The sequence below is a fragment of the Scardinius erythrophthalmus genome (assembly GCF_964197995.2).
Source record: "Scardinius erythrophthalmus genome assembly, chromosome: 6".
Lineage (NCBI taxonomy): Eukaryota > Metazoa > Chordata > Actinopteri > Cypriniformes > Leuciscidae > Scardinius > Scardinius erythrophthalmus.
In genome coordinates, this window is record NC_138226.1 from 38458413 (window position 1) to 38479941 (window position 21529).

The following is a 21529-nucleotide window of genomic DNA, read 5'->3' on the forward strand; positions in this document are numbered from 1 at the left end:
GAGAAAACAGAAAAAAGGCTGTTGCCTTCCCTTTTGCCATCCAAGGCCACTACCAACAGTCTGACATGGATACAATTACCAGAGTCAAATAGCCTAGCGTCTTGTTTTATTTGGAAATACTTCCTTAGCAAACTTTCAGTCATAATGATGTCGACTTGCATTGTTCCCGGGTGCAAGAATTAAAAGAGTAAACATTTCAGCAGGTGTGAGTTACATCTGGTTTCCAGTGAAGGATCCAGCGTGATGTAGGCAGTGGCTAAAGTCTGCAAAGAATCGTAAATGCGGTGAGAACGCCGAAACGGAAAATCTGAAAATGTTTGTAGTCGAAATTTCAAGCTGGATGACCACGAACACATTGTTTTAGGCCAAACGCAGGGGAAAAAACTGAAAGAAACTGCCATTCTCTAAGTTCTGCTCAACCCCGAAGCAAAACACAGTCCCGTACAGTTAAGAAAGCAGTTGCCAATGGGCGTGCCAGTGTTCCTAAAACTGCTTCACTACATTCACCGGTCTACCAGGTGTCAGAAAAGGACAATAAATTTGCAAAGTTGTGAGATTTTAGTGCATTTCTTTCCTTCACAGCGATGAAGCTCAAACTTAACGTCCAAATCAGCTAGATCGGTGATTGTCTTAAAATACAGTCCACAGTTGCTAAACTAGGCTACTTGATAATAAAAAGAGTTATTAAAACAGCATTAAGCCGCAAAAGTGATACTGTTCTCCAAGCGGCTTTATTATTATTATTATTATTATTATAATTATTATTATTTATTTATTTATTTATTTCACATGAATGCTATATTTGTAAGCTCTAAGTTGTTCCTAATCACATCTAAAAGAGGGAACACATGCCGATAATGAGTTGATAAGTTGATGTTGATAATGACTCACAATAAATGATTAGTTGTCAATTCATTCTTTCTTATCTTGAAATTGTTGTTAAGAATAGTTGGCCTATTTATTCTGGTGATCGGTCTCAGTAATCAGTATCGGCCAATACTGCTTCCAGTGATCGATAATCAGCCTGACTGGAGCACCCTTATTTCCAGTGACTAAAATGACAATGACTAAATGTGAGTAAAATATGACTAAAATGTCTAAATGGTTTACCTTGACTAAGATTAGAATACAATGGGGGGGGGGAAAGATAAGGTTGACAAATATAATAAAAACTATCGAATAAGGACATTTGATACAAGACTAAATTACAAAATTGCTGACAAAATATACATTTACAAAGGTTCAAAAAGACATTGATTGTGGTTACGAGCGACTTAAGTAGATAAGAAATGCAAAAAATAATAATAATTCAAATGCCTTTTTCTTGGTGGGGCAGTTAAAGGGTTAAATGTCACAAATGCCATCAGGTAACACCAGCCTGTTCCACTGGCTCCCACCACAAGAATGTTGTAAACACAGGAGTAGAGAGTCACACATGATCCACTGACACTGGTGGTGACACTAATGGAGAGATGTGATGTTGACAAACACACAAAGTGTCACAATACTGTTTGTCTTCATTTTAAACAGCATGACTCATTTAAAACCTATCAAACATCTTTTTGTGAAATGTCTTATAACACTGACCAGTAGTAATTACTTACCCAGTAATTAACCAGCAATCACTATTGACAGTATTCATATTAGTGGTAAAACATTATGAGATGTTCTTCACCTTGGTGACATCACATCACTCTAGACTACATTACCCGAATCAGATAACATCTTTATGAATCCCCACATCAACCACAAGCTAGAAAATGAAGCAGCGCATCATTCCTCCACTGGGACTCGTCTACACCCTTGAGTCCTTTTTACATAACAGAGATGCCCAAAACAACACTGTATACTCATTACCATAAAATTCACTTCTAATAATTCACTTATTATGAAAGAATTGCTCAGAAAAAGGTAGAGATAATTCAGTGAGTGGTGTAATGTCAAAGTAAGCATGATGTGGAAGTGACTGATGGCACTGCTGAAACTGATACATGTAAAACTGACCAATGAATGACTCTCATATGGAATAATGTTAAATTAAATAACCACATCAAGCATGTGATAAACGGATACAGGTCCTGATGCCACACTCCTTCACTGGTGGCTGACCAGACACACAAACATTCAGATTCAGCTTTTCTCTCCTTCTATGAGATCAACAAAGCCAGATCACACAAATATAATAAGGAGAGAACACACAACACCCCTGAGACATAGGCCTACAGGATTACATCAGGGGACACGGGGAGACACATGCAGGAGAGAAATGGATACAGAATTATGGCCAGTCTCAGCTTATTACAAACTAAAACACACAAACATTAATTCACTGCGTGTTAATGACAAGAAAGGTGTAAAACAAACTTTTTAACACTGCAACACATCATCATGACATAATATCTCCTTTACTAGTCCTGCTCAGTAACTGGTCTGGTCTGCATTGACACAGAGTCGTGACGCTTAGACTGATGACACAAAGAAACATGAGAAATGTCACGTCACACGATGGGACTGAGAACAACATTCATACCTGCAAACTCGTGACCGGCGGAGGAGGAGACAGGTTGGGGTTGGGGCTGAAGCAGGTTGTTAAGGAAGGGGAGATCAACTCTAATACTACTAAATACTCATTAGGCCTACAATTTTAATTCTTCTAAACATGTACTGGAATCAGCAATTGAAACAATCAGAAAATTCTGATATTAGAATAGAACTACATGTTGTTTAGGTAAGCGTCATCTATGTAATTAAAATGACCTGAAGAACCATGATTTACATGGTTCAAAGAACGTAGGGTTTTTATTTTTTTTGTCAAAAGAAAAGTTTTATAAAATAAGATATTATACTACATATATAAACTATATGGACAAAAGTACTGGGACACGCATCTTAATTATTGAATTGAGGTGTTTCAATAAGACCAATTGCCACAGGTGTGTAAGATCAAGCACCCAGCCATGCCGTCAGCACAGATTTCAATGCGTTTCAATGCCATTTTGGTGATCAAAGACGAGTTTTAGGGTTTAACATTATTGATTACAGGGGGACTTTAAAAACATTTTCTTTGAGGAGTCCTCAATCCTCAAGTGGTGTTGCAAGTGTGGTTATGTAAATGACGTTATGAAATTACGGAATGCAAATTAATTGTAAGTCCAATATTAATTTAATATTAATAATTGAATACATTAAAAGGAAAACTAGTGAATTATCCCCATCGGCGATATCTTTCTGACTATCGTCGATACATGATATCTATCAACACAACCCTATCTCCCCCTTTTCTCATCTTACTCAAAAATTCTACATAAAATTCTACTTATTTTCAACATTTTTACTTTCCTCATTAAGTACAGAATAAAGCACGCTGGGAACAGATTCAGTAAACAAATAATTTGAGTACTTCACCCTAAACAATTTAATCTAATAGATTGCACAATTTAGAGAATTACATAAAATCGAAAGAAATGAAAAGTTTAGAAGAGAAACACAATTTTGTTGCGTAGACCGCAAATAATATAAGTAAATGGTATGTTGCTGTGCTGCCTGAGACTCACATCATCAAGCAAAATTTGATATACTCTAAAAGTAATGTCTCAAGGGACTAATGTCGCCCACAGTACCAATGTGTTTAATGATGCTTGTTTATAGAGTTTATGTTTAGACAGCCATGATAAAACATTTATTGCAACTGTGTAAATGACAACTGTTCTGGAGAGACTCCCACCAACTCAGACACTAAATTAAATGAGAGCAGAAACAGACACTGTTAGTATTGCTTCCTTCATAAAAATGAGAGATTATTTAATCAGTGTCACTTAGAGAGAGAGAGAAACTTTGTCACCTTGTAACACAGACTTTTAAACATACAGTAGCCTCAAAAATTATTTGGACGGTTAAGTCACATTTAAAAATGTCTGAATGCCATTGCATCATATAGCCTATACAATGTATTTTAAAGAAAGGTAGTACAAACATGCTTTAAGCACAACAAGTAGTTTATCGTGTTTTTAATGTATAATGTAATGTAAAACAAATACTACCAAAAATAAAGACAGAAAAATGTAACATTGTGTTTGCAAAAACTAGTGGTGCAACGGATCATCATTGATCCGTGATCCGTTCGGATCAATATCTTCGGTTCGGCACACACGTGATTCGCGGATTGATTTATGAAAAAAAAAGAAAGAAGTTGTGTGCATGTTCAGTCCACACACAGCGTGGTCATGGCGAGCGGAGGAACGGAGGAGCTTGAACGCCCCGCGTCATTTAAATCCCTTGTATGGGAGCATTTTGGCTTCCCTGGAACACGCGTCTATTTCTCTTCAAAAGCTCGCTTTATCATTATACGCGCGCGGCGCGTCCTATTCGCTTTGGACGCGCGAAAGGATTCAAACTGTTCAAGCATCGAACTAAACGCGAACTTGACGCTCTACTCGCGTTTCGTGTGAACGCAGCAAAATGAACAGGCTGCGATGTCAAGATTGCAATGCGACGCGTGTGTGTGTGTGTGTGTGAGAGAGAGAGAGAGAGCGAGAGAGAGAGAGAGCGAGAGAGAGAGGCACGGGCGCGATCGAACAGTGGAAACGTGGAACAGTAAACTGTAAACTACAACTGTCACCCAAACACGCACACACACTCACACACACACACACACACTGTTTAAAAGCAAAAATTATCTCATCTTTTGGACATTCATCATATTGCATTGGTTTTCATTTCTTGTCCTCAAACAGAGTAATCTGTTTATTTTGAAGTTACACATTCTACATTGATTAAAAAAGAAAATCAAATGTGTTTTTAATGGTAGTATTATTTTATACAGAAATAAATTATTTATAATTCAGATGAGAATAACGTTAAAGTTCTATTTTAATTTTAAATTCATTCAGGTACAATTACCAAACATATCTCAAGGCCTTTTGAATAAAGGGTGGCAGTCTTTCATTATCAACTGTGGTTGTGGACTATACTCTGGAGAAGTATTTGTTCTCCATTTGAGTGAGATGTTTTTATGTGGCTAATTGAGCAAAGTGCATACATATATTTTATTATTAGTAGTATTAGTTCAAGAATAAAATAAAAATATCGGATTGATATCAGTATCGGCAAATAGCCAAAGCTGCGGCATCGGTATCGTATCGGAAGTGAAAAAGTGGTATCGGGACATGGGTGGAAACCCATCAAGCATGGCCACGTTACGTCATCCCGTCGCGCACCCACTGTTGATTTTATATATTTTAATGTAATATTTTAAAAGTGTTAATAAACAAAAAGACAAAACTTATGTTTATTTATCTTGTCTTTTTTTTTTTTTTTTTTTTTTTTCTGATCCGAAAAATGATCCGATCCGTGACTCTGATCCGAGAAACGATCCGAACCGTGAGTTTTTTGATCCGTTGCACCCCTAGCAAAAACCCTAGTGGATCATGTCGATAGATAATGCCATTCTCTACAACTGTGATTCCTCTGCTAGGACAGATGTGTGAACATATTCTTGGGAAGCTCTAGGCTAATTTAAGCAGTTGCTCTAATTTAACTCGAAGTTCAGAAGTCATAACTATAATGGCTGTGTACATGCAACCTTATAATCAGTTCCCCTCAAATTTAATACACCTCAATTCATCTGACTGAGCTTCATAATACGAATGGAATTTTGATCTGAATGAAAAGGTTTGGTGTCGATCTCAATCAGTTAAAGGGGTCATATAATGGTACATGCACTTTTACAAGTTGATTGCACTGAAATGTCTGTTGGCAGTGCCTGTACACAACCATCCTATCATGATAAAAATCCATCCAGTGGTTTTGTTTTAATCTCCTTATTAGGGTTGCAAAATTCTGGGAATTTTCAAAGATGGAAACTTTCCATGGGAATTAATGGGAATTTAAGGGAATTAACAGGAATTTATGGGAATAAACGGGAATAAACTGGGAATTTTCAAAGTTGAGGGTTGGCTCTTCATAGGGAACTTAAATATAGTTGAGGAAAGTATATTTTAGCATAATCTTGACTAAAACAAACAGATGCCATTCAAATACACTTGAATATCCATGCCATTCCTCAATCACATGCACATAGCACACTGCTTACTGCATGGCTATTGAGACCACACTGGCACTGTGCATGCCTCCATCACATGTACAGAAGCCCAAAGCACAAGACTATTGAAGGCACACATTTGAGCCTGTGGACTAAACAAAGTGAAGTAAGTTTTGATGATATTATGGGGAAATATATTTATTTAATGTTTAAATTGCAAACATCACATACAAATGTATCCATCTAGTAGATAGCAAGCTGATAAGTTAGATGCTAAATAAGCTAGCATAACTTTATTTACCACATAAGTAGGGCTGGGCGGTATGACGGTATATATCGTTACCGCGGAAGAAAATGTCAACCGTAACATATTTTTTTATTCTGTGTATACCGCGACATGTAAATAAGTAGGCGTGGTTAACTCACGTGCAGCGTGCGTGAGACTGAGACACTGATATTTGTCAAAGAAACATGAAGAAAGACCAAGAGGATCCACAAAAGGAATTAGGTTTTCAAAATGAACGTGATATTTTCAGGGGGGAAGGTGCAGAAGTCAACTAGAGCAGTGCAGCACACTGAAAGCTTAGAGAGACGCACATGCTCGCAACAGGGCTTACTTGACAACAAGTTCATATATCAATATTCTAATAAACAGAAATAACCTTAAACTAGATGTACCGCATCGCGGTACAAAATATGACCGCCGCTCAGGCCTGCACTGGCTTTCCACAAAAATAAATGACGTGGAGTAATTTGGCTGTATTGCGTGTTTATGTATATACCTAAAAAAAGTAATAGTATGTGCATGTCTGTCTGTGTGTGTGTGTGTGTGTGTGTGTGTGTGTGTGTGTCTGTGCGTGTATGTATGTGTGCGCGTGTGTGTTCGTGTGTCTGTGCATGTGGATTTGTAAGTGTGTGTATGGAACCGTGGATGTGCGTGTGGATGTCAGTGTGTGTGCATGCTTGCATTTGTTTGTATTCCTGCATGTGTGTGTGTGACAGTATCATCCTAAACCAGCAACCCTTCGCTCAACAGCACCATCTACAGGCCGATGAGTGTACAGTCACAAAATGTGCACATAAATGAATTGATTTTATACCCCCCCCATGGATGAAATTCTACAAAACTTAGCAGAGGATACCCCCAGAGGATGTCAAGTTAATCATACACATGAAATATGGTGCAGTTCTGAACATCTCCACTGAAGATAGGGGCGATTAAAGCAGAATAATATTGCATTTTCATTTTTTATGGGAGGGGCGCAAATCACAAATGAGTGATTATGGGCTAGGTTGATGTGGGCCCTTAAGAGTGGGCCCTACATACCATAAAAATTTCTTCATCCTCGGTGCCACGGTTCAGGTAGTTATTTAGGAAAAACTGCATTTTTTTGGGTTTGGGGGGGCCCAGCGCGGGGGGGGAGTGGCCCCCGGGGACCAAACGAAATTTTTCCTTAGAAGTCTAGTGGGGCTACATGCCCACCAAATTTCATGTTCCCCGGTGCTTCGGTGTCCCTGGTATCGTTGACGAAAAATTTACGGGGGCCCCAGCGCGGGGGGGGAAGTGGCCCCCGGGGACCAAACGAAATTTTTCCGTAAAAGTCTAGTAGACCAACATACCATAAAAATTTCTTCATCCTCGGTGTCACGGTTCAGGTAGTTATTTAGGAAAAACTGCATTTTTTTGGGTTTGGGGGGGCCCAGCGCGGGGGGGGGAGTGGCCCCCGGGGACCAAACGAAATTTTTCCTCAGAAGTCTAGTGGGGCTACATGCCCACCAAATTTCATGTTCCCCGGTGCTTCGGTGTCCCTGGTATCGTTGACGAAAAATTTACGGGGGCCCCAGCGCGGGGGGGGAGTGGCCCCCGGGGACCAAACGAAATTTTTCTGTAAAAGTCTAGTAGACCAACATACCATAAAAATTTCTTCATCCTCGGTGCCACGGTTCAGGTAGTTATTTAGGAAAAACTGCATTTTTTGGGGTTTGGGGGGGCCCAGCGCGGGGGGGGAGTGGCCCCCGGGGACCAAACGAAATTTTTCCTCAGAAGTCTAGTGGGGCTACATGCCCACCAAATTTCATGTTCCCCGGTGCTTCGGTGTCCCTGGTATCGTTGACGAAAAATTTACGGGGGCCCCAGCGCGGGGGGGGGGAGTGGCCCCCGGGGACCAAACGAAATTTTTCCGTAAAAGTCTAGTAGACCAACATACCATAAAAATTTCTTCATCCTCGGTGCCACGGTTCAGGTAGTTATTTAGGAAAAACTGCATTTTTTGGGGTTTGGGGGGGCCCAGCGCGGGGGGGGAGTGGCCCCCGGGGACCAAACGAAATTTTTCCTTAGAAGTCTAGTGGGGCTACATGCCCACCAAATTTCATGTTCCCCGGTGCTTCGGTGTCCCTGGTATCGTTGACGAAAAATTTACGGGGGCCCCAGTGCGGGGGGGGAAGTGGCCCCCGGGGACCAAACGAAATTTTTCCGTAAAAGTCTAGTAGACCAACATACCATAAAAATTTCTTCATCCTCGGTGCCACGGTTCAGGTAGTTATTTAGGAAAAACTGCATTTTTTGGGGTTTGGGGGGGCCCAGCGCGGGGGGGGAGTGGCCCCCGGGGACCAAACGAAATTTTTCCTTAGAAGTCTAGTGGGGCTACATGCCCACCAAATTTCTTGTTCCCCGGTGCTTCGGTGTCCCTGGTATCGTTGACGAAAAATTCAGTAAGGTGACGGGAAAAAAAAAAAAAAAAAAACTTTGACAATCCCTATATGACCGCTTTCGCTAGCTACGCTAGCGGCGGTCATAATTATTCTTCCCACCTCAAATAAAGTCTGGAGCAAGCACTAATATATCCTTTTGGAATTGGGCTTTAATTTACGGGGGCCCCAGCGCGGGGGGGGGAAGTGGCCCCCGGGGACCAAACGAAATTTTTCCGTAAAAGTCTAGTAGACCAACATACCATAAAAATTTCTTCATCCTCGGTGTCACGGTTCAGGTAGTTATTTAGGAAAAACTGCATTTTTTTGGGTTTGGGGGGGCCCAGCGCGGGGGGGGAGTGGCCCCCGGGGACCAAACGAAATTTTTCCTTAGAAGTCTAGTGGGGCTACATGCCCACCAAATTTCATGTTCCCCGGTGCTTCGGTGTCCCTGGTATCGTTGACGAAAAATTTACGGGGGCCCCAGCGCGGGGGGGGGGAAGTGGCCCCCGGGGACCAAACGAAATTTTTCCGTAAAAGTCTAGTAGACCAACATACCATAAAAATTTCTTCATCCTCGGTGCCACGGTTCAGGTAGTTATTTAGGAAAAACTGCATTTTTTGGGGTTTGGGGGGGCCCAGCGCGGGGGGGGAGTGGCCCCCGGGGACCAAACGAAATTTTTCCTTAGAAGTCTAGTGGGGCTACATACCCACCAAATTTCATGTTCCCCGGTGCTTCGGTGTCCCTGGTATCGTTGACGAAAAATTCAGTAAGGTGACGGGAAAAAAAAAAAACTTTGACAATCCCTATATGACCGCTTTCGCTAGCTACGCTAGCGGCGGTCATAATAATGTATCTATCCGTCTCTTATGTGTACAGTTACTTTCAGAGTGGACGCGCAAGCGGTTGCCGTGGTAATGAATATTTCCAAAATTCCCCAGCTTAACTTCCCATGGAAATTTACCGGAAACTTTCCGGAAATTTACCGGAAATTTTCCGCCCCTTTGCAACCCTACTCCTTATATGTTTGACCCTCTCTGAAATCAAGCCGTTCGATATTGTGACGTCATAATATCCAACGCCCCTCCCGCGATTGTGAGTGACAGCCGTGTTTCAACACAAGACCCGCCCTGAGCGAGCTGTGACAGCTGCCGTCATAGTAGTCCGCCATTGTTGATATGCTGGAGCAGAATGGCGTCTAAGCGATTGTGGTGTTCTGTTCTTAGATGTAATAAGGAACACAGCAGTCATTTGGATGTTCCTAAATCCGAGCCGTTGAAGATGCAGTGGCTGAGTTTTGTTTCATGATAAATGCATCTAAGGTTTACACTCAGGGTACATTACGGCATGTTTTCTATGTACGACGTTCTCAATATAATTAATAATCCCACGTTTATAATGAACAACGCGTGGTTATTGTGTTAGAAACGGTGTACGCACAGAACAGAGGGGTGGGGTGAGCAAAGCTCATTATCATTTAAAGACACATGCACTGAAACGGCGTGCTGAAAACAGAGCTGTTTTTGACCAGGTAAAATTAGTGTTTTCTAACAATACTAATGCGAGTTTTTAATTAAAGTATATTACAAACTTTTAATTTAGACCCTAAAGAATCATATTAGCTTGTACAAAAATGGCATTATATGACCCCTTTAAGAAAAAGATTTTTTAACATATGTCATCAAGGTAAAAATAGCACTCATACAGGGCTGCCCCCTAACAGTCGATTAAACGTTAGTTATAATCTTAGAGCTGGCGCGATCACTCGCATTTTTCAAGACAACAGCGGAATCAAAATAAAATACGCATACAGATAAGAGTAATTCAAAGCTGTAAAGGGTTGTTTGTACAAACTACTTTTATTTGTGTAAACTCACAAAAACAAGAAAATTTTGTGCCCTTGTAAAATAAAAATAAAAATCAGGATGCGCTTTCTGCCGTCAATCTCCGTGAACCGAAGCACATAATCGAACCGAAACACATAATCGAACCGAAACTCAGTGTGTATAGGCTACATGCCTCACAGACATGAGAAATATATCTATAGAAAGCTTGAATTGTCTATTTTTAAATGAAGAAACACTCTCTGATTAGACCCATGTAATCCTTATGGAAGGTGCATTTCTCTCTATAGACGCATCCACTACACTGCGGAGATGGCGAGTCAGCATTGTCAAATTGTCTTTGCAGCAGACACCAGCACAGAAAACACTAGTTTATTAATAAACAATTAAAATGCCTCCATGCTATTTTTTTTTTACCCAACACATTCATAATCATTACTTTTGACAAGCGTTATGTGTGCGCTTGAGTGGGTATCACGGTTACAGTATTTTAAACGCTCATTATGGCTTAGTATTCTCCTCCATATATATTTTAGTAATTAAATTAATATAAACATGCGATTAGTCGACTAATGGCTTAAATGAACGACTACTAGTCAACTAGAAAAATCTTTAGTTGGGGCAGCCCTAAATCATACCAATTAGTACAGTAAAGCTGAATTTTGAGAATCACAATTATTATTTTTTTGTTTAAAGTAAATTTTATTTTCAAATTAGATTTTCCCACGATTCTGAACTAATCATGCATTAATTCATGCAGTCTAATAAAAAAAAAATTATATATAGCCTATTTTTATTTATTTTTTTATATGAATTGAGCAGTTTGCCCAATTGAATGTTGAATGCATGAACAGCATGTTGAATCGGCGTCGGGGCCATCGGTGAGAGTGGGAACTCTGACTGGCAGTTCAGTTTAGCAAACGAGTCAGTGCACGAGAATTTTAAAGCGAAAGTGAAGAAAGAGAGAAAGTAATAGTCAGGTTCACTATATATTTTTGTGGGAATTTTGGGGGGATTTGCTAAACTATACATTTTTGGAAAGGTTATTGTATAAGGAGTCAGAAAATCAATGTTTGCATTTGCCCAGATGTCTATGTGGCGGAAAAAAAAAAAATAGCCGTCGTAAAACTTTAATTTGTAATATCTCGGCTTCTGAATAAGATGGAATGTTGATTTTAACTGCTAAACCCACATTTTCAGGGTCAGGGAATCCAATGGTGCTAGTTACAAAGCTACAAGACTTTGCCACATTAACCCATAGATGCATAAGTGGGTCAAAAATGAGTGTTTGAAGTATCCGTTTTGCAGAGGATCCAGCTGTGGATCCTGCAGAGCAATGGCTGCCTGTTAGCCTGGCTCCGCCCTCCTACGTACCTCCGCTCAATTTTAATTTTCCTTCACTATTTTTGGCAGTCCAATCAGCGAACAGAGGGAGTGGCTGAGAACGATGACGTTGAGGTGCGCTAGTTTGAGTTGTAGACATACGTCATGACCAAACGTTAGCGATTGGTTATGGCAGATCCAGAGTGGCTCTAGGCAGATCCAATAGTTTTAAACTTCAACAGAGTACCCGCCTTCAAGGAAGTTAACGCTTGTCAATGGAGAGTGGCCAGACTCTCTGTACAAATAAAATTTACGAGAGTCTGGTAGGACCAGGCTAGCTGCCTGTGCCCATACACTTGTTTGGGCATGGACTCTCAAGATGTGCTGCTTCAGAGCTCCAAGTGTTGGAGGGAGCTAGTCACTTTCTGCCCTATGTTTGCAGAAGAGATGCCATCACTTATCCAGTGGATTTGTATGGGATTGTGTGAATGGCAATGAAGAACCAGATGTTGAGGGGTCTGGCTCAGCCGTTTCTGTGCTGCTTCTTTTCGGCAGTGTAGTGTCCTGTAGCTAAAGCATGTGCATTGTGGTCTCTTGCACATTGTATTTCAACCTTATTAGTTGCACTTGAGTTACAGGAGCGATGCCGGACTGCCTTCTCTGTGCACACTGTTTCTGGTGTGCAATTTTGCAGTCACCTTTGTACTTGGACATAGTTCACATCATTCAAACTGACCCTCTCTTGAACTACCTGAAGAATGAGACCATTGGACTCTAATCTAGGGTGTTGGACCAGGACTCCTTTCTTTTTATCATCAGACTGGCAGAAAATGCACTGCTTCCAGTTAATGGACTCCTCAGCTTGACATACCCCTTCTTAAATATATCTTTAAAATATATCTAAATTATGTCATATGCTCTCATTGACAAATGCGGAACAATTAGTTAATGCGTTCATGACATCAAGGCTAGATTATTGTAATGCTCTATTGGGTGGTTGCCCTGCACGCTTAATAAACAAACTACAGCTGGACAAAAATGCCGCAGTTTGAGTTCTTACTAGAACCAGGAAGTATGACCATATTAGCCCGGTTCTGTCAACACTGCATTGGCTCCCTATTAAAGGGACACTTCACCCATTTGCATTAAGCTTTGCATTGTTAGAAACCCAGTCATACTATTGAATGGTCGTGCAACACTCTTTCATTTTTCCCTGATACGGGAGAAATCTGTTATTTACCTCTTACACGTCCTCCTACAATGACGCAAAAATCGTCATTTTGCGTCATTGTAGGAGGAAGTGTAAGAGGGGGGGATTTCTGTTGAGACTACAAGCACTCGTTCCTCATCTCTCCCAGGGGGCGGGACCCGCTCACGCTACAGACCTATTACAGATCAGTGGGTGGGACTTTACTCTCTGAAACTGAAAGCAATATCCTCCATCTTGTTTGAAGCTAAGCTAACAGGCGCTGTGGAGACAGATGTAAAGTTATGACAATAGTGGAGGAGAGTGCTCAATATGATATAGACTAGAGGAAGAGGATTTCGGAAGTCGGATGCTTGAATCAGGTGTTTGTGGCTACCTTTACAAGCCGCATTATAGCGAAGAGCAGCCGAGGCAGAAGCCCTGCCTGCCGCGGACGAGGAGCCCGGACTGGCTCGAGTTAGGGCGGACCGGTGGCGCCGGTGATCTCACTATGCAACTACGAACCGCTACGAACACAGAGATAGAGTCCGTCTGCGGCAAAGAATTTCAACGATGACAATTTCTCCTGGACGAAATCTCTGAATCAGACGAGGACACAGACGTTTGTGTTGTGAACTAGTTTCCTAGTTTCGCACCGCATAATGTTCTGACTGAACATCCAGGTACCATGCAATAATTCACCTTTTCGAAAGAAATACAAACGAGGAGTAATGCACTAATGAGTTCGCCAACTAACTAGACATTTTGTGTGAATGTGAAATTAATTTCAAGCTCTGGTGGTAGCTAGCCTTGTAGACGGAAGAGTGATTTCTCTTATAGGCAGATATGCGCTTTCTGGATTAGTGGGAGTGGCTTGCGGAGCTGTGCAATGTGGTGCATTGTGGGAGTTGTTGTCTTTCATACAAATGCGTCCTGAAGTTATTTTTTGTCTTTTCTTGGTCACAAAGGCACCAAATTCAAAATTTCTTTTACATTTCGACTACATATATGACCCACTTTAAATAAAAAACAATGTTCAAATGGGTGAAATGCCCCTTTAAACATCGTATACATTTTAAAATATTGCTGATCACTTACAAAGCACTAAATGGTTTAGCTCCACAGTACAGCGAGCTCTTAACGCATTATAGTCCTTCACGTCTATTGCGATCTCAAAATTCCGGCCAGTTGATAATACCTAGAATATCAAAATCGACTGCTGGCGGTAGATCCTTTTCCTGTTTCGCACCAAAACTCTGGAACAGTCTTCCTAACATTGTCCGGGAAGCAGACACACTCTGTCAGTTCAAAGCTAGACTAAAAACACATCTCTTTGACCTAGATAGTATATAGTAATGTTAGCGACCTGTTAGCAGCAGTCATAAATGTATGTTGTTGGAATATAACATTCTGAGGTAAAAAATTAAGATAATAGGCTACTTACTATACATGTACCAGATGCTCTGTAAAACAATGTTCTTGAGGGATGACACAGCTGATATATGTTGTGTTCCAAAACAACTATCCCAGTATATCAGAAGTCTGAGGAGCAAAAGTCATATATGACACACACTATACAGTGATATTAGCTAGCTGTAGTCATATATGTATGAATATGAATATGTTGAAAGGTATAGCATTTTCTGAGGTAAAATGAAGATAATGCTTACTATACATGTGTTAGATGCTCTGTAGTCTGATATAGCAAGTCTGAGGAAGGGCCATTGGCTCGAAACATCACTGCAAATAAAATCTTTCAACAGGAACTACTTTGTGTGTGGATCAAACACTGTGCTGTGTGTTCAATCACAGCTTTTTGGTCCAGAAGCAGCCGAAGTGAGGCAACAACACCATCGCTAGTTCTTTGAAGTGACTACTTGTCACCACCTACTGGTGTAACTATGTAGCCTAATTGATACAATCTTCAATTGAAGCGTCAAGTTACTTTGGATAGGTGATTTACTCTATTTTGATCACTACTGTAGACATCATATTATATCCGAACTATAAACTTTTATTCCAGTACTTCTGTGATGATCTGAATGTTTGTAACAGAAATAATGAGACTGTATGGTTGAAAAACTTTTTCATACCTATACATGACAACTGCTCGCTCTGGATCAGCGGCAGCGCCAACGCAGATTTGTTCCGTTGTGATCGTAATTGTTAAAGGTTTTAAAGACACAGCCAAATCATTGTCATTTGGGAATAAGGTTGCATGGCTGTTTGAATCGAGAGTGTGATCTTTTAATGATTAACCATTAGGGGTGGGGAAAAATTGGATTCTTAGATGCATGGCGATGCGGACGTGGACGATTCTTAAAATTGAATATATTAAAATTGTAAATATATAAATATAAGTAGTCTAAATACAAAACACAACAAATTTACATAAATTCACATTAAAACCTAAGCCACCTAACCCAAATACAATAATTAAACACTAAATAATACTACAGTACTAATAACTGCAAAGTCTGTATTCGGTATGCTACAAACCAGCTTTAAATCTCAGCAATTCTTTTCACATTTTTTTTTTCCTTCTCTGGACAAATACGACACCTCTCCTGACTTATTGCATGTCCTGCACAAGGTGAGCGTTATTTTAGAATGCATCACCTTAAATGCTGTGAAACCCATTGTGGAAGAAGAACGCCATCATGTTTAGCGCTCATCAGGATCAACTGAAGGCTGGATTTTAAAAAAGTATGTGAGGTTCGCGGCTCTATTCTTGCAGTTAACTTGCACAACGTTCTTGAATGAATAATTCAGTCATTGGCTGATATTTTTATTCTTAAATACATGCAAGTGAATGTGTTTTGTCATTTAAGAAACCTTTATAATGATCGTGATTCATGTTAGTTAATGAGTCAGATTTAGGCCTACAACACCTCAATTCATCCACTTCTCCCGAAATACATTAAAGTGGCTGGTGAAGTGTGAGAAGAATAGAGTAAATTTTATAGTTACCTACACAATGTGTATCTAAACACGTCATCAATTTATAATTAAAAGGATTGTTATTGATTGTTATTGCTTCCATAGACATCAGGGTATATTTTACAAACTATAAATGTTGTTTTGCTAGTACTTATGTGTATTTAAATGTCTGAAACCTAAAATAAAGCTTGTGTGGTTGAAAACACTGAATAGTTGTGATATGTGACAACACTGAGATCGTCTGTCTCTGCAGCGCCAGCCAACACACGAACGCAGATTTGAATTTAGAAGTTGATGATCACACGATCTGAACGTTCTAATCACACCGGTGTGAACGATCGTACGCATCAAAGCGTTAACTAACGATCACATGCAGTGATGATGCTTCTTACGTCCGTTTAGGAGAACCAGAGGGCAAATATATTAAAAGACAGCTGAGGCATTTATGTGGCACCGAAATGAGGCACCGAAATCTGTGTTTTGATTCGGTCAGGTTACATAGGGAGCGGTTCCATATCGGTGCCCAGTTCCGGTACCTAACCCTATTCATAAAGACCTCTGATTGGCCATTGTGTTCACAAGCTCAACGGATATGTGTGAGTGATCAACGCATGAGAGTGTTTGAGAGCACACGGAAGTGTTTGAAAGTTTTTTGAAAGCAGTAGTGTTTGAAAGCACAAGCAGGCGTATACCAGCGCCAGTGGACCGATCCACTGATAGACATTAGACACCTGTTTTCAAACACTCCCGTGTGTATCTGTGCAAGCGCACTCGCTGAAGAGCGTCATTGATGTATATTTACAACATGTTTTTGAAGCGCTGATCATTGTAGCCAATCACAGACATATTTGATGAGTGCATGAGTACAATGGCCAAGGTGTTTATGATTCCGCTCAACAGCACACAAAGCGTTACGATTTTAAAATTTCAGTATCGACTTGGTACCGAAGTCGGTACTTTTGACAGCACTAGTCTGCGTGAGACACCCTCTGGCGTTCAGACGCGGAACGTATAACACTAACTGTAGAAATAGCGTAATGACGTATGACATGTGGAACGAGCTGTTCTTCCTGTTGAATAAAGTGTCTCATAAATGAGTATCCCGTCATTCTAAAATTCTCCTTTCACTCCTGCAGCGTCTGTAAAGTGGACCAGGACAACATCCCACCAACAGATTCGGATTCTCATCCACAGACGACTGGTTTGTCATCCACAGACGACTGGTTTGTCATCCACAGACGACTGGTTTGTCATCCAAAAATTTGACGTTTGGGCATGAAAAAAAATCTATTCCGATTTAAAGCTTGTGACACATACGCGCACATCAACCGGATCACTTGTTTAGCGTTCATGTAAACACTACATTCAGATTCATCAATCGGAATGAATTCAGGGTGTCATCAGCACTCAACAATGTCCCTCAGCAACATGCGTTTTTGTTGTTGCTCACTCTTTTTTTCTGTAATATAAATAATCAGCCTATAGTTTAAAGTTAAAGATATTAATAAGTGGAGAGTCTTATGTTTATTTGACGGTGATTTCACATTTCTTTTTTGTATGAAGGCTACATACAAATAAAAGGTGAACATGAATTTATTTGTACCATTTTTATTTCTAAAAATATTATATAGTTTTATAGGAGGAGGTTTTATAGACGTGGCAAATTCGTTTTTCAGAAGTTTGTAGACAGACATTAGTGGTGGGGGAAAAAATCGATTCTGTTTAGTATCGCGATATTTTGCGCACGCAATTATATCGATGCGGTAGCGTGAAGTATTACAATATTTAATTATAAAACGATCTGTTTTACTTTCGGGTTTTCTCCATTGGTTTTCTCAGAGTTTACTCTGATAATTTACATTTGCGTATTACATCCACAAGCTTGTTGCGGTGCTTTGTCATCATGCATTCAACAGCAAATTCAAATGAAAATGGCTTCACCATCACAACCGGTTACATGACGATCCGTAATAATTATTTCTTTCAAATCGAAAGCGTGGCCATGTTGACCAACTCCGTTTTCTAAACAAAAATGCCAATATTCCGAAATTAATTTTTGGTTAACGACCTTATAGCCAACAGGACTGGACTCTAGCAGTAGGCTACACATTTTTGTTTATTTTCTCAATTTGATTGAAGCTCTAAGTTACTCTTATTTGTTATTATTCTCAGGTTTATGTTACTCAATTATGTCTGCTTTATGTTACTCTATTGTATTTAAATAATTTTAAGTTATGTGCTGGGAGCTCACCATTCATGTGAGAGGTCTCCTATTCAGAGAACAATTACGTCCTGTCCTGTAATAGCCTAAGTCCTGAATGTTCAAGGACAAAGTTTTTGCACTTCAGTTAATGTGTAGAAGATAATGTTCACAGAATTAAATGTGACATTTGAAGTGAGTAGTCTTATTTTACTCATTTTTTGCAGTGCCTTTGAATAATATGGGGGACATGAATCGCAATATATCGCAGAATCGAATCGCAATGCTGTATCGAAATATGTTAAGAATCGCAATCGTGGCCCAAATATCGCAATACTATCGAATCGTCACATTTTCGCCAATTCGCACCCCTAACAGACATCATCCGTTGTGGACGTTCTTAGCAGTTTTTCTGAGGCTTTTATATTGTTCATAGCGATATCGCAATTACATCGTATCAACCGAAATTAAAAAATATATCGCGATATCAATTTTGGCCATATCGTTTAGCCCTATACCGAACACTTATCGAACTCTTGCTCTTGACATTTCAGCGGTGTGTTACTGTAAAACACGTATTGTGTAGTGTCATGCTGTGAACAGGACTTATAAAACAGAATTAGGAAGCGAGGAGTTCTCTGTAGCAGAAACTGCTGTATGAAACTCTCTCTGGCCGCAGTCTTAACCAGGCTTATCCCTCTCTCTCTGGAGCACCAAGAGCCAACATGGATGCCCAGCACATTCCCACTGACACAAAATGGCAGTGCAAAGATCAGTGGTGTTATCAGGCCAGGACATAAACAGGACTGCAGGGGAGGTTTATCATTAGACTTCGTAATGGTGGCAGACGGGAGAAGGTGAGGCTATTTTGGGCAGCCTCCGACTCAGTGGATGTGTTTCAAGAGTGCTAAATAATCGATTTATACTTCAAAAACAACACATCTGGGAGATCCAGCTACAGTAAACAGATGCAGCTTAATAGCATCACCCAGGCTTGATAAATTAAATTACATTTCCACATCTTAGACAGAAAGTAATGACAGACAACATAATTCAAATATAAAAACCATGTAAAAATAAAGGATTTAGTAGTTAGCCTAATCCTCAATACTGCCTCTTGCTCTTTGTCCTTTTTGCACTCTCTGGTGAAGAGGCATCATTTCCTTGACATTCTGCACGGGTCTCCTGCTCTCAGGCCCCTGCACAAGCACCCGGGTGAACCCTTACAATGCAGGGATGTCATTTTAGCTTTCTGCTCTTCACAGGCACAGTCAGTGTCCACCTGTTTCTGACACATACTTATACTGTCAATTAAAAACACCTACTTTGGGTTTATGCTATCACTTTATTTCACCATACATATACACACATATATAAAATGTATGTGTGTGTATGCATATTATATATATATATATATATATATATATATATATATATACATATATATATATATATATGTGTTGATTGATTATTGAAAATTTGTATAATTTATATTTGCATTGCTACACCAGTGGTTGTTCACAATATAGGCTATATCCTTGCGGTTAAACAGCTCTTGAGAGTTTCTCACCTAAACATCTCCCCGGGGGAATATCACTTATCTTTAGTCTCTTTGCAATGAAAACAACACATGCAAAAGCAACAGCATGGAAAGAGTACAGTGAAATGATCTCATTTAGGTCTGCTGACAGACAAACACATTAGTATTAGGATGCAATGCTCAGTGACAGGATGAAAGGTCAGCTGTGCAGACTGACACAACTTGACAACTGGCCAACAACTCCAATAATATCCTAAATGCCATGTGTGTGGAAGTGGACAACACCTTAAATAAGGCACAATGCCAAAACTTGCACCCATTACAGCAAGACCAAGCCCAAACTGTTAGGAGTAACTCTATGTGTGATACATTAAATGTGCTTTATTAAAAATGTGCATAGAAACATACACTGCAACAACAAAAAAAATCTAACTTCCCAAAACAATTAACAAGTGGCTTAACAATACAAAAAAGTTAATAAAAGCCAGGGTAGAAAACAAAACAAATCCATTTGCTCCATATGCGCGACCCTGTTTGCCATCATGAACCAGAGTCTCCAAGTCTCACTCCTGCTCACTAAAACCTCAAATCTAACCTCAAAATCGGCAGCTTACTGTGTAATCTTAAAATGCGATATCACATTGCCAAATATCATAACGCATATAAGTTCTAAAACAGTGAATTACCAGTTGACGTTTTCTTTTTTCTTATTTTGACTTGCTGAAGCTCATCCTGAGCAGTTGCACTGTAGTACAGTATGAGCTTATGATGCTAATTAGCCAAGAGCTATAATGCTGATGCTAAAGTGCTCGCCTCAACTGTATGAGGCTAACATGCTAACCAGCTAAGAAGCTAAATGCTAGTTAGCCAGTCAGAGACCACTTTACACAATTCATTTTGACAGCACAAGCTAGGCGGCTAACTAGCCGAGAAACCAACACGCTAGCATGCTAAGGGGCTAACACGCTTGTCAGCCAATTCCGCGCTAGCTAATTAGCAAGAATGCTATCCAGCTAAAGAGCTAACCCAACCGCAGCCTGCTAGCCTCACACTGTAACTCGTAAGCCAAGTCGGTCGAGTAATTGTAAGCTAATTTTAACTCCACAAACGGAACCTTGAACCAAAGTCCTTGTACTATCCAAAACTAGAAACTTCTGAGAATAAAACAAGCACACTTTACCTTCTTTGGCTGGTGCGAGCGGCGCGCCGAGTGTGTGTGGAAGCGGCGCCGGGGACGCGCTCGAGAGCCGCTGCTGCTGCTGGAGCCAAGATGGCGTCCCCTCCAAACTTCCACTGTTACTTTGCGCACTCATCGAGACACTTTTAGAGAATCATAGAGCAAAACACCAATCAGCTGTCCACGCAAAACACATCAGACAAAATGTAGGAGGTTAAGTGAATGATGGTGTGTGTTTTTTTTTCTCATCGGGGGAGGAGGGGCTGTCAACACTTGGGACAGACACACAAACCTTCATCGCCCTCTGCAGTGCGTCTAGAAGCGCCTGCTGCTACTGAAGAGGATCAAGATGAAATGAAGACATGAAGCTGCTCTCTCTCGAAACACTATCGCGATACTTGACACTCATCCCATGGAAATTAGCTGAGGGGAGAGACTTGGGGGCCACTTAGAAATTACTGTCCCATCGGTCTAAACATCATATCCATCACACACATGCTTATGTCTGTGGTGTAAATACACTGCCTGGCCAAAATAGTCATTGTTTGGATTTAAATAGGCAGATGCTTAAAAGTCTATGATTGGATCAT

At 40.3% G+C, this 21529-nt stretch overlaps 1 protein-coding gene across 10 annotated transcripts in view; it reads right to left on the reverse strand.

Moving 5' to 3' along the window:
- The window catches only part of tlk1a (tousled-like kinase 1a), a 51243-nt gene extending 29776 nt beyond the window's left edge, over positions 1 to 21467 (reverse strand). For 4 of the 10 annotated variants that reach the window (XM_081368415.1, XM_081368417.1, XM_081368411.1 and 1 more), the window contains exon 1: positions 20943 to 21275. In XM_081368415.1, coding sequence (XP_081224541.1) covers positions 20943 to 21075 — 133 coding nt within the window. In that variant the 5' untranslated portion in view covers positions 21076 to 21275. Of the gene's footprint in view, positions 1 to 20942 lie in introns of all 10 variants that reach the window. The other 6 variants (XM_081368416.1, XM_081368414.1, XM_081368419.1 and 3 more) reach the window with 6 other exon arrangements.
- Between the last annotated feature and the right edge of the window lie 62 nt (positions 21468 to 21529).